Source organism: Haliaeetus leucocephalus, unplaced genomic scaffold, assembly GCF_000737465.1.
Source record: "Haliaeetus leucocephalus isolate CR32 unplaced genomic scaffold, Haliaeetus_leucocephalus-4.0 Scaffold808, whole genome shotgun sequence".
In the NCBI taxonomy this organism is placed as follows: domain Eukaryota; kingdom Metazoa; phylum Chordata; class Aves; order Accipitriformes; family Accipitridae; genus Haliaeetus; species Haliaeetus leucocephalus.
Genome location: NW_010973244.1, coordinates 4,672,838 through 4,685,607, shown reverse-complemented (window position 1 = coordinate 4,685,607; position 12,770 = coordinate 4,672,838). Strand labels below are relative to the sequence as shown.

General features: G+C 39.2%; 1 protein-coding gene across 1 annotated transcript in view; it reads right to left on the bottom strand.

Annotated features, from left to right (window-relative positions):
* The window catches only part of CNTNAP2 (contactin associated protein-like 2), a 1,206,765-nt gene that overhangs the window by 824,496 nt on the left and 369,499 nt on the right, over positions 1-12,770 (bottom strand). The window contains exon 2 of the mRNA XM_010581816.1: positions 8,411-8,521. Within this exon, the coding sequence (XP_010580118.1) occupies positions 8,411-8,521 (111 nt within the window). The remainder of the gene's footprint in view (positions 1-8,410; positions 8,522-12,770) is intronic.

Here is a 12,770-nt window from a genome sequence, read left to right as displayed (position 1 = left end):
GTAGCAATACGGACTACTTTTGCAGAACAACAGGTATGACAAAAACGGAAGGAAGTCTGAAATCTTTTTAGCTAGTGTACTAACTAGATTTCAGTTAAAATGTGTTACAGGGCTGTTAACTTAATGGCACATATTTATGGGCCAGTGTGAATGACTCCTGTGTCAGTCATTTTGAAAAGGAAAATTAAATATTTTTTTCAAAGGTAACACGTTCTTATATTTCTCCAAATATTACACTGGATCATTTAATACACTTAGAAATGTTTGGTTTATGTTAAGTATAGAATGTGAGCTGATAGGTGAGAGAATATTCAAAATATTTTTTAACAAGTGTATCCAAAGTAAAAAGTTTTAGGATTTTATAGTATTTAAAGAATTAACAATGTTTGCACATATTCAGATAAAAGTGATAGTGACAGGAACAAAAAAGAAAAGCCACGTGCATTTCTCCTCTTCTGTGGTGCTTTGTTTTCTCATACAAACTACAGACATTTCAAAGATAGTCTGTACCTTTGTTATATTGGCACTGAACAACATGCTAGTAATTTTTATAATTAAAAAAATACAAAAAATTACTGCAATACTGTATAGCACTAAGACTTAGTTGTTTAAAATGAAAAATCATCTTACTTTCAAAAGGATTCTTTGATAGACTCTGACTACAGCGACCTCTATCTGAACAGTTGCTAATTCAGTGCCATTTAGCTTTTTAAATCCAAGCTTTTGCTTAGGAGCCTTTAACAGAAGTCAGGAGTCACCACGCTCTACCTTCCCCAAACCTACTTTCACTATGCAATTCATTGCACCATTCCAGTCTTCACATAAGTTTTGCCACATCTTACATTTCAAAGGTTCTTCACCCCATTTCTTTGCAGGCTGACAGGTATAGCACGAATTGCTCCACACAGCACTAATTCCAGTGAAATGTGTTGTTAAGTAGTAGTATAGCAGAGGAACCACCTTCTTTTGTTCGCAAAGAGAGGACAAAAAAAGTCTAAGTTTTCTGGGGCCTTCCTGTTCCCTAACTCTTTCCATGATAATTAAATGAAAGCATTTACTTCTTTTTCACAGCTGCTATGATTGAAAGCGCCCAGAAAGGCAGAAGAGGGAAGGCAGCCCATGAGACAGTTGGGGTGCTTTGGGGATCAGTGAAAGCGAGATGGTGTAAAATGCATACATGCATTGTACCCCCAAGACTCTGGCTCTTTTTGATTGTGGAAACACAGATTCACAGTTGTAACAATTATATAAATCAAAGACTCTTACTCACTGACATAGAAATTGGGACTTCAGATTTTAGTACATTTTGGTATGCATTTGCAAGAGATTGAGACACCTGCAGGTAACCACTGAATATTTGTTTCTACAATCAGCAGTTTTTCCGCTAATTAAAAATAACTCTGTTTTTCCCCCAAAAAAGCTCAGGATACTTCCCTTTGCTTACCCTAACAAGAAATGAGGATTGGAACAAGAACAAGGGGCAATGCAGAAGAGTATGAAGCACCAAGTAAAAGGATTTGGAGAAGCTAACTTTTCTAATCAAGTTATACTCTGTCCATCAAATCTGCTTCTCCTTTCAAGTAACTGTATGTACTGTGCTGGTTTTGGCTGTGATAAGAGTTAATTTTCTTCATACTAGCTAGTATGGGGCTATGGTTTGGATTTGTGCTGAAAACAGTGTTGATAACACAGAGATGTTTCAGTTATTGCTGAGCAGGGCTTGCACAGCGTCAAGGCCTTTTCTGCTTCTCACCCCCCACCACCAGTGAGCAGGCTGGGGGGGCACAAGCAGTTGGGAGGGGACACAGCTGGGACAGCTGACCCCAGCTGACCCAAGGGATGTCCCAGACCATATGACATCATGCTCAGCATATAAAGCTGGGGGAAGAAGAAAGAAAGGGTGGACGTTCAGAGTGATGGTGTTTGTCTTCCCAAGTAACCATTATGCTTGATGGAGCCCTGCTTTCCTGGAGACGGTTGAACATCTGCTTGCCAATGGGAAGTGGTGAATGAATTCCTTGTTTTGCTCTGCTTGTGCATGTGGCTTTTGCTTTACTTATTAAACTGTCTTTATCTCAGCCCATGAGTTTTCTCACTTTTACTCTTCCAATTCTCTCCCCCATCTCACCGGGGGGGGAGTGAGCAAGTGGCTGCATGGTGCTTACTTGCCAGCTGGGGTTAAACCACGACATGTACTAATCCATAAATCAGTGAAGGCTTACAGGGCTCTGAGTAGACAGCTGTGGAAAATGTAAAACATTCTCACATACTGACATAGCAAAATACCCTGGAGGCTCAGTTTCCAGATCAATGCCATTCCATGAAGTTTTAGTTCTGTTTGCCTAGATCACTAGTTACAGGATTTGTAAACAAAGTGATATCAAACATTAGGAATAAATTCATGGATGTTTCTGCTTTTGAAGCCTTCTAAAAACCACTGAAAAATTTAAACTCTTTGATGTGCATCCTTCCAGTTGCAATATTTTTAACAGGAAATTGAACCAGAACAACTACAGTCACAACTGCAACCTTCTTAATAACATGATGTGACTGTTCAGTAAATCAGTGTCTTAATCAATAGAATAAAATATACTATCTAATCTGCTAAAGTGTTTTGCCAGTCTAGAGTGAAGTGCCATGAAAACGGCAAAGAAAAATATAATTGGGTTGGAGACTAGAATTTTCAAATGCACATTTCATTAATTTAAAGGGTCTGGGGCTAGACGAGGGGCAGTTTTTTCCATTTAATGACTTGAGCACAGTGTGGTTTAAATAGCACATTTGATTTGGGAACCTATTAGCTGATAATGACTCTGTGGAGAAAAAAAAAAGTGGATTCCCTTATTACTGGTTTGCTTAGCAATATCTGTAATTCCATGACGTTGTAAAATAGCTCAGCGTTAAAACTGAGCTATTTTCTATCATTTGTAGAAGCAGAAGGGTAAACACAGCGAAGGCCGAGTTCACATGTTAAACATATTCCTGAATTCTGCAGTGCTTTTACTGGCACTAGAACTGGGAAAGCAAAATTAGGTAATGTACATATCGAAGCTTCAGCTTTGAAAAGTATGTATACTAGGCTTCATAGGTATTAAGAGATGGATGACAACAGTCTAAAGAAGTTGCAATTTAAGCAAAGAGATGCAACTAAATTTCAAATGACCTTTTGACAGAGGAAATTAAGCAAATGTTTGATTAATAACAGCACTGTAGATCCATATTGCTAAAGAAACATCATTAAAAGAAACTTCACTGTAGTGATTATAAGAGTAAGAAACGGGAGGGTAAATATAATTAAAGGAAAAAAATTAAATTCCAAATGTCTGATTTGCCTTTCACTTACAATAGAATAAGTAGTCTAGTAAACTAAAAGGAGAAATAGTCGTCTAAAATCAATTTGAAGATCCTGCCCACCAAGCTGATGCAAAGCTTTATTTTGTTAAAGTGATTCTAGTGATTTTTTTCTATTTTAGAACAGGGAATAGAATGCATATGAACATAACTGTGATCAGATAAAGCAGAATTCAACCTAAATGATGAGCAATGTTTTACAATTGAACCATTCCTTAACTTCTTTCATCTGGACAATTAACAGTTGAAAACACAAATTAAGGGACACAACAGCCTATCAAAATCTATGTTCAGACATACTGCAACAGAAAGAATGAGAATTACTAAAAGGCATGTAACAAAATAAAGGCAACACAGAAGTAAAATCCCGAAACCAGCATAAAACATCATTTATTCTCACTCAGAAGTCTTCTAAATTTCTGGAGCAATAAACAGTGTTATCCACTGGTCTGCAGGCCTAAAGCCAAAAAAATTGCCAATGCTCCTGTCAGGCCACAGGCTTTGCATCAACTCTGCAGGGCTGCAGGACTAAAGCTTGTCAGTTGTATTTTCTCTAAGCTAGACTTCGCCTTCTGTTTAGCTCGTTTAGTTGTAATAGCAATTCTCTAACAACCAGGTAACATAGCCTAATCTGTTTTACCTTTAACTTAGCTTTGTGATTGCATGGGCTAGTGACTATCAGTATAACAATTTTGATATATTTCTGTACCTAAAGTCGATATTCTGCAGAGAACAAACTGTTACTGCAGAATAAAAATGTAGTGTAGAGGACTACAATCATGGGATGATAGTAGAGGTATTGAAAATACAGGCACAGGGTGGTACCAGAGGGAGCAGTGCTATAAGCAACTCATCAGGTCAATTACTAGTCATTAAAAGAAAGCAACCTTGGGAGGTGGCTAAGACTGATTTTAGAGAACAAAAACCAAGAGAAAAAGAGATTGAAGAACAAGAATCCTACATGTGTAAAACACACACATGCAAAGAATTCAGACATATGGAGTTGCAGACTAATAAACCAAGATCAATGTCAGGGCCCTGAGGCCAAAATTGCCCTACCCAGCAGGGGATCCACTCACCCTGCCTGTGAGCCTGGGGCCCCCATTTCAACACCCAGGCTCTACCTCAGCCACATTATAGGTGTATCCATGCCCAGCCCCATCCCATGTACTTCCCCACTTATGGATTTTGCTTCCTGGCTTTACATCAGACCTGGCTCATCCCTTCCTGCGTGACAATCTCCAGATAACTGGCAGAACCTGCTGGTCCCACCAGCACTGCTCATCCTGCTTGTGGACAAGGGATGGTGCCCCAGCAGCCAGGGCACCACCTGCCCCAGGGTCTCCCATGTCTACAGCTTCGCCCCCTTGATTGCGCAGCTCCCCTCACCCTATTCCCTAAAAAGACATACAATTTACCTCAAACAAATCCTACCATGTCAATGTTGTCATTGACATAGAATCATAGAATAGTTTGGATTGGAAGGGACCTTTAAAGGTCATCTAGTTAACCCCCCCTGCAATAAGAAGGGACATCTTCAACTACATCAGGTTGCTCATAGCCCTATCCAACCCGACCTTGAACACATCCAGAGAAGGGTCATCTACCACCTCTCTGGGCCACCTGGTCCAGTGTTTCACCACCCTCATTGTAAAAAAATTTCCTTCCTTCTATCTAGTCTGAATCTACCCTCTTTTAGTTTAAAGCCATTACACCTTGTCCTATCACAAGAGGCCCTACTAAGAAGTCCATCCCCATCTTTCTCAAAAGCCCCCTTTAAGTACTGAAAGGCTGCAGTAAGTTCTCCCCAGAGCCTTCTCTTCTCCAGGCTGAACAACCCCAACTCTTTCAGCCTGTCCTCATAGGAGAGGGATGTTCCAGCCCTCTGATCATTCTTGTGGCCCTCCCCTGGACCCACTCCAACAGGTCCATGTCTTTCCTGTAACTGAGGACTCCAGAGCTGGATGCAGTACTCCAGGTGGGGTCTTACAAGAGCAAAGTAGAGGGGCAGAATCACCTCCCTCAACCTGCTGGCCATGCTTCTTTTGATGCAGCTCAGGATATGGCTGGCTTTCTGGGCTGCAAACACATGTTGCCAGCCCATATCCAATATTTCATCCACCAGTACCCAGGTCCTTCTCAGCAGGGCTGCTCTCAATTCCTTCATCTCCCAGCCTGTATTGATACTGGGGATTGCCCTGACCCAGGTGCAGGACCTTGCACTTGGCCTTGTTGAACCTCATGAGGTTCCCATGGGCCCACTTCTCCAGATTGTCCAGGTCCCTCCAAATGGCATCCCACCCCTCAGGTGTGTTAAACACACCACTCAGCTTGGTGTCATCTGCAAATTTGCTGAGGGTGCACTCAATCCCACTATGTCATTGATGAAGATATTAAACCGTACTGGTCCCAACACAGACCCCTGAGGGACACTACTCATCACTGATCATCTGGACATTGAGCCGTTGCCCACTACTCTCTGGATGTGACCATCCAATCAATTCCTTATCTACCGAATAGTCTACCCATCAAATCCATACCTCTCCAGTTTAGAGAGAAGGATGTTGTGGAGGACCATGCCAAAGTCCTTACAGGAGTCCAGATAGATGACATCTGTAGCATTTCCCTTGTCCAGTGATGTAGTCACTCTATTGTAGAAGGCCGCTAGGTTGGTGAGGCAAGACTTGCCCCTGGTGAAACCATGCTGGCTGTCTCGAATCATCTCCTTGTCCTCCATGTGCCCTAACATAGCTTCTAGGACTATCTGTTCCATGATCTTCCCAGCCACAGAGGTGAGGCTGACAGGTTGGTAGTTCCTAGGGTCCTCCTTTCTACTGTTTTAAAAATGGGTGCAATGTTTCCCTTTTTCCAGCCACCATGGACTTCACCTGACTGCCATGACTTTTCAGGTGTCATGGAGAGTGGCCTGGCAACTACATCAGCCAGTTCCCTCAGGACTCTGGGACACATCTTGTCAGGTCCCATAGACTTATGTGTGTTCACGTTCATCAGGTGGTCACGAACCTGATCTTCTCTTACAGTAGGAGGGACATTGCTCCCCCAGGCCCTGCTTTGAGGTCCAACCACTCGAGAGGTGCGGGAAGGGAGACTGCCAGTGAAGACTGAGGCAAAACAGTTGAGTACCTCAGCCTTTTCCTCATCTGTTGTTACTAGTTTGCCAGTCATGTTCATCGGGGGTACACTTTGTTTACCTTTCCTTTTCTGACTGTCATACCTGTAGAAGCCCTTCTTATTCTTTGTGTCCCTTGCCAAGTTCAGCTCCGGCCTTCCTGACCCCATGCCTACACAACTGGGCAGTGTCCCTATACTCTTCCCAGGATACCTGTCCTGTCCTTGCTTCCACTGTCTGTGCATTTCCTTCTTGCCCTTTAGTTTGACCAGCAGGTCTTAACTCATCCATCTGCATCCTCCTCCCACCAAAGTGTCTGGGACACTGACAACGCACCATAGCCCCACCCCAGCTAGAGCCATCCACCATAAGACTCAGAGGAGCTGTGACAGCAGGAGCATAACACCAGGGAAAGGGATAGACACAAGGAAGTATGTGTACATAGTCTGTCTTATTATTGAGACTTTTCTCCCTAACAGTATTTTTTCTTTTCTTTCCTTCTTTTTTTGTAATAATAGTTAGGCCAATAATTATTCTTTGATCAAGATTACAATTAGGCTAAGAGTAAATTCGTGGCTTTGCTCATAAGGTTGCGGCTTTTTTTGCTTGGAAGCTGCACAAACAGTAGTATAAAAAATTGGTGGAGAACATAGGCAGCCTAGGCTATAATTTCAATGCAACAAATTCAGCCTTTAATCTTAAAAGTGTTCCACCCTTTGATAATATTTCAGATTTGGTTTACAAACACCCAAAGACAAAAGATTGTCACTTTTGTTTCAATGATTTTTGGTTTTTTTAGAAGGCAGAATATGGTATCCAGACAGGAGCAACTAATTCCTGCAGAAGCAGGAAAAATAAAGCAGCAGTGCAAATAAGCCAAACTTCTACAAGTCTGGTGTTTTGCAATTATTATAGATCTTCAGGATTTAGAAGACTGAGGCGTTACAGTCACTTGCTCTCTCTTCTTCATCCCTACAGTGAAAGTATTTCTAAATTCTAGGTTCATTAAGTCAATTCATTATACTCTTTACATGTATTTTGGAAGGAAGATAAAATTTTGCTATTGATTCACAAGAATCAGTGAAGCTTTAGATTTTAGGACTTTTAGATTGATACTATTTAGAAAAATATAAAATCAGTAGTATTCAGAATACTAGTTTTCTGTTAATCTAAAGTTTCATGTTTAAATGTATAATTCCCGTGAAATTAATTTAGAGATTGATATCAAAATGGTGTGTATATATATATATATAGACATCTAGAAATGTCAAGGAAAGCTATGACAATTGTTATGGGTGAAGGTAAAGACTTGTGTTCAGACTGTAAAATAAATTTGCCTAGCCTTAAGGATATAACTAGACCAGGTAGACCATTCAACTTACACACCTATTCTTCCAACCACCAAAGTTGAGATGGCTTTGTTACTTCTGAACAACACCTCATTGCATTACAGAAATACATGCAAAAGGCAAAGCTCCTGTTGTGCTAGAAAAAAATGAATGACAGCAGTCGTTGCTAAGGTGGGAAACAAGTTATAATCAACAAAGCACATCAAAGCTGTTCAGTTTTGCTCCAACAACCATGACCTTGCAAATGTTCATTTACCCAATGAACACAGGTATGTCCTTTTAACTGAAGTCAATTATACAACTGTACCGTATGACTCCATTGACATTAGGTATTTGGCCCATGCTGCTACATGTTATTAGTAGCGTACGTCTCCCTGTGGTGCAAAGGAGTGCAGTTACTGTCATATACAATGAAACAGAAATTCATTCTGTTTACAAAAATGGTCTGTCAGACAGCTAAAACTTTGTTAAAACAAACATAACCAATACTATTTTATGTAAAAAGCATTTTCTTATTAAAAGTATCATTCATTGTTTTTTCTTGAAATATCTGAACGTTAAGGTAGAGAGAGCCCCTTACCTCCTCTCTTGTTTAACTTGGCATACCCTGGCACATAGCTGCTTGTCATAGATGATGAACTGCTGAAGGAGGAGTGTGGTAATGCTGAGACCAGAGGTTCATCACACTTTTCTGAAATACAAGAAAACAGATTCACTTTTTACTGTTAATTATTCACACATATTAATTGGAATCCCAACATTTCAGTAAAAAAAAAACCAAACAAACCCAACAAAAACCAAAGAAACAAAAAACCCTCCCCAAAACCCACAAAAAACCCAAGAGGCACACACGTCTACATGAAAAATAAAGACTTCAAAGAGAAAAATTAGGTAATGGTAATGCCTAACCATGGGCCACCACTCTCTTTAGGGTTACTACAAATGAACAAAAAAAGCCTGCCCTGATACATCTGGAATGGCTTTGGTGACATGAAAACAAAGTGCTGAAGAAAAGTATTAATCATGAAAGCTTTATAAGAAGTAGATAAGATACAAACTTTCAGTTCTGTAATAGAAGCGCTAACAACCTGATATTTTTAAAAAGAAAATAAATTAGGGTATATTAATAAATGCCTATGAATTATCACATATTACAGATTTACTGAAAAAAATTAACAAAATAATCTTTTTTTAAAAAAATATAATCTCTATAATCCATTTGAGTACTTCACTTCTATTTTACTCAGTATAAAGAAGATTAACTTGGTATTAGCATCTAAGATGAAAAAAAAATCAGAATCTTTGCCTTTCTAATAAAGAAAAAAGTTTAAAACAAATCTCCTGCTGTGGTATGAAGTTATGTAAATTAGAATGAAGAGAATTGGCTTTTGACTTCTCAAATACTTCAATAGTTAATGTACTGCCTTTGTTCTAGTTTTTCCTCAGTTATTTCAACAGATGGCTGAAATATGTAGGTTAAATTACTCCTTTACATTTCAGGTACAACCTAAAAAAACCATAACCTACACCAATCTGCTTGACTAATCTTTTTAAATACATGCAGTGCAACACAGGCTCTGCTGCAAGTGGAAACACCCTCAATTTATGTATCTAGAAAGCATTATTAGACCACTCCTGGTAAGCAGCATATTTAATGCTCAGCCACACCACCATTTTGGTACAATTATAAAATGGTGATTTGGTCAGACCGGATCACACTTGGAGACTGAATTAATCCTACACTCAAAAGAGGAGCTTTAAGGGGAAAAAAAGGATTGTGAGTGAATCAAGTCATTTATAATGCAGGTCTCTTAAAATTTCCAGTCTCGTGTAATGAAAAATAAAATGACTTTCACAGCAATAGAAACTGAAGCACAGAAATACAGAAAAACATTCGTTCATGAATCAGTACTTTGGCATTTAACAAAATAATAAGTTTCCTTCACAGATCTCCGAGAGTTTTTTAAGGGAGAAAACAAAATTCATACCAGCATAAAAGCACAGGTAAGAGTAAAGGGCAACTGCTTTGCACTGAATTAAAGGACAATTCCAATTACTTTAAAGTTCACTACCACACTATTTAATGATGGAATTTTGACAAGGGAAGATAAATGGGTTTAAGCATTATCATTGTTTATACCACAAAACAGAAGGATCGATTCCTCTCCTCCCCCTGCTTTGGCTGCAGCCACACAGCACATTTGGTCAGAAGCCTGCAGCCAGATGGGTACGACGCCTGGTGCTCACTCACATCACACCACCCAAGCAGCACACCAGCGTTGCGCAGGACCTCCCCCTGGCAGCAGGGGTACCGCAGGGAGCAAAGGCCTGCATTTTAAGATCCTGGGTGCCAAGCACGGAAAGACAGAGTTACTTGACAAAGTTTTTCTCATGTATTCATTTATAGTGTATTTTTGGTAGTTCATAAAAACAGGTTTTCAACTTAAAGACTGCCAGCAAACTGCCAGTTCATCATTAGTGTTACCTAGCTATATATTTGAAGTCATTTGTCATTAATTCTGTTGTCTAGGTAAAAATGGAATGAAACATTTAAAAGCAGAACACCACATAATCAGAAATATTTAAAAAATTCATAACAAAATCTCTCTATAGCTTTTTCTTATGTCTATCTTACATGATATTTACTGTTAAGGAAAAAAAACTCTTATGAATAACGACAGCTAAGGTTGAACATGTACCTTTGTTTAGTTTCCTGGAGGTTTTTTTAGTATATTTTTTAAAACAAATTGTTAGGTTTATAAGATTTTTCCCCCATCCATAGTTTCATACTGGGGGGGGGCGGTAGTGGGGAGAAAAACATGCATCTTTATGGAAGAATATTAGGAATAGAAAGATTTAGCTACAAAAATATTTGCTACTTATGCAATTTGATTAATTACTATATATAATGGGAGGCTACTGGTAACAATTTTCTAAAAGAACTTGTGAAACAAAAGAGGTGTCCTAAATCAGAACAAAAAAAACTTTTAAAAAGGGATAAAATGTGAGCAAAATCCTAATTTCTGCAACACCACCCCCCTCACCCCCCCCGCCCTGGGTTTTAGACAATCTGTTCAGAAACAACACCACAGCTGAAAAAAAACTCTCCAAATATTAGAAGCTCATCAGAACTTACATTCTTTTACTGATCCCAGTAGCTATTGCGAAAATCTCCTGGTGCTACTATTGGTGAAGCTACGCAAAAGGAAATATGGAAAAAACTTGTCTGGAAAGAGTACTAGCTTCTAAATCATCATCATCCTGTATGGCCAGCCTTGTCTCTCTGCTTCACTAACCCATCCTCTTGGATTCAAAAGAGCAAGACAAAGAAGCTTGACATAGTAAAAAAAAAAATCCCACAGGGAGTATCATTCTGTATTAGCCACTATGGTCACATTTTTTACTGACAGTCATGACTGGTGTTTATGTGCTTTTGAAGTATTGAATCTGAACCTCTGCTTTCCTAGTTTGGTTGGAATCACCAATACTGGGGGGCAGCAGCGGTAGGGAGGAGTAGAAAAAACAGAGTTGATATAGTTTTCCTTCACTGTTGTTTAGAACTGCATTTGCTTCCTCTGCCTGTTTTGGGACACCAACTAATAACCTGAAGAATAAAACCAAAAATACCTCACTTTCTCATTATTTAAAAAACAAACACACACACCCCAATCCGCCTGCTCATTTAGGCTTCAAAATATAGGAAATTCACCATAAATGTGTATAAATTACAGGGAAGGACTATGCTTCAGATTAATATAAGTTTAAAAAGGTATTAACCTCATCAATAACTCATGACTTTAGGTCCAACAGAAGAAAAGTTAAAAGACTGCTTACATAAGCTAATATTTCTAGCCCTGTGTGAAAGTTCCACTAAATATATTGCACTATTTAAACTTCCTTCATAACATGAAATGCTGTTATGCCACAGATTTAAGAGAAAAAAAATCCTTGGGAACCTTTGGTTCTTTCAGCAGTTTTAGTTATTTCCTACAGAATCCAATTTTTTACTTACTAAAACCAGAATCATATATACCTTCCTGTTACTGAGATATAATAGCTTTCCCCATATAAGTCAATGTACTGTGCCCTGTTAATCAATTACAGAGCACACTCTCCTGCCAGCGTCGTAGCAGCAAAGAAATAAACTCTCCTCCATACCATTTATCTCAGTGATGTATTAACATCCAAGCCAGCTTAGGTCCATTTAAATGTTAACTTCCTGAAGCAAAACCACACTTCCACTCCACTCCATTCTGTTCAGATAGAAAGAACCGATAACTTTGTCATAGGTATGATGACATTTACTACTCTGACTTTCCTATTCAGAGGGAAATTACAGTATATGTCCATCAGAAACAAGTTTCCTTGAGGTTCAAATAATTAGATCAATGGAAAAAAGGTCACCTATTGTCATTAAATACAAATGGAAAACGTCTGCAATCCACAAGCTTCAAATTCCTCAAGACTAAAGACTAGGAAAGGGAAGGACTGCTATGCACTTGCTCTGTTCTTACATGCTTTCTCAGGCACCTGGCTATTGGAAACCAGATACCAAGTGAGATAGATCTTTTGTCCTACCAAATGCAGCCTCTCATATATTCTGCTGTTCGCACTCAACAAAACAAGGAAAGGATACCTGCTCTTTCCTGTTTCACAGTCTGTTTATAGTTTATTTATATAGTCTACCCATCATGCTGGATAGACTAAAACCAGCTGTCTTCTACTTCACCTGCAATTGCTTTAATTGCTACTTAGTCCGTAAACTACCTGGGGAATAGCGACCAGACTATTTGAAGGGACAGGCCTCGACTGTAGCACAAAGCAGACCATATACACACAAACTCTTGATTTATCAGTCCCAGAGGCTGTTGAAGCTTAATCCTTGCTATACCAGTGATTTCAGTGATTTTTAGTGGGCAAAGCAAAGTAAAAAACCTAGA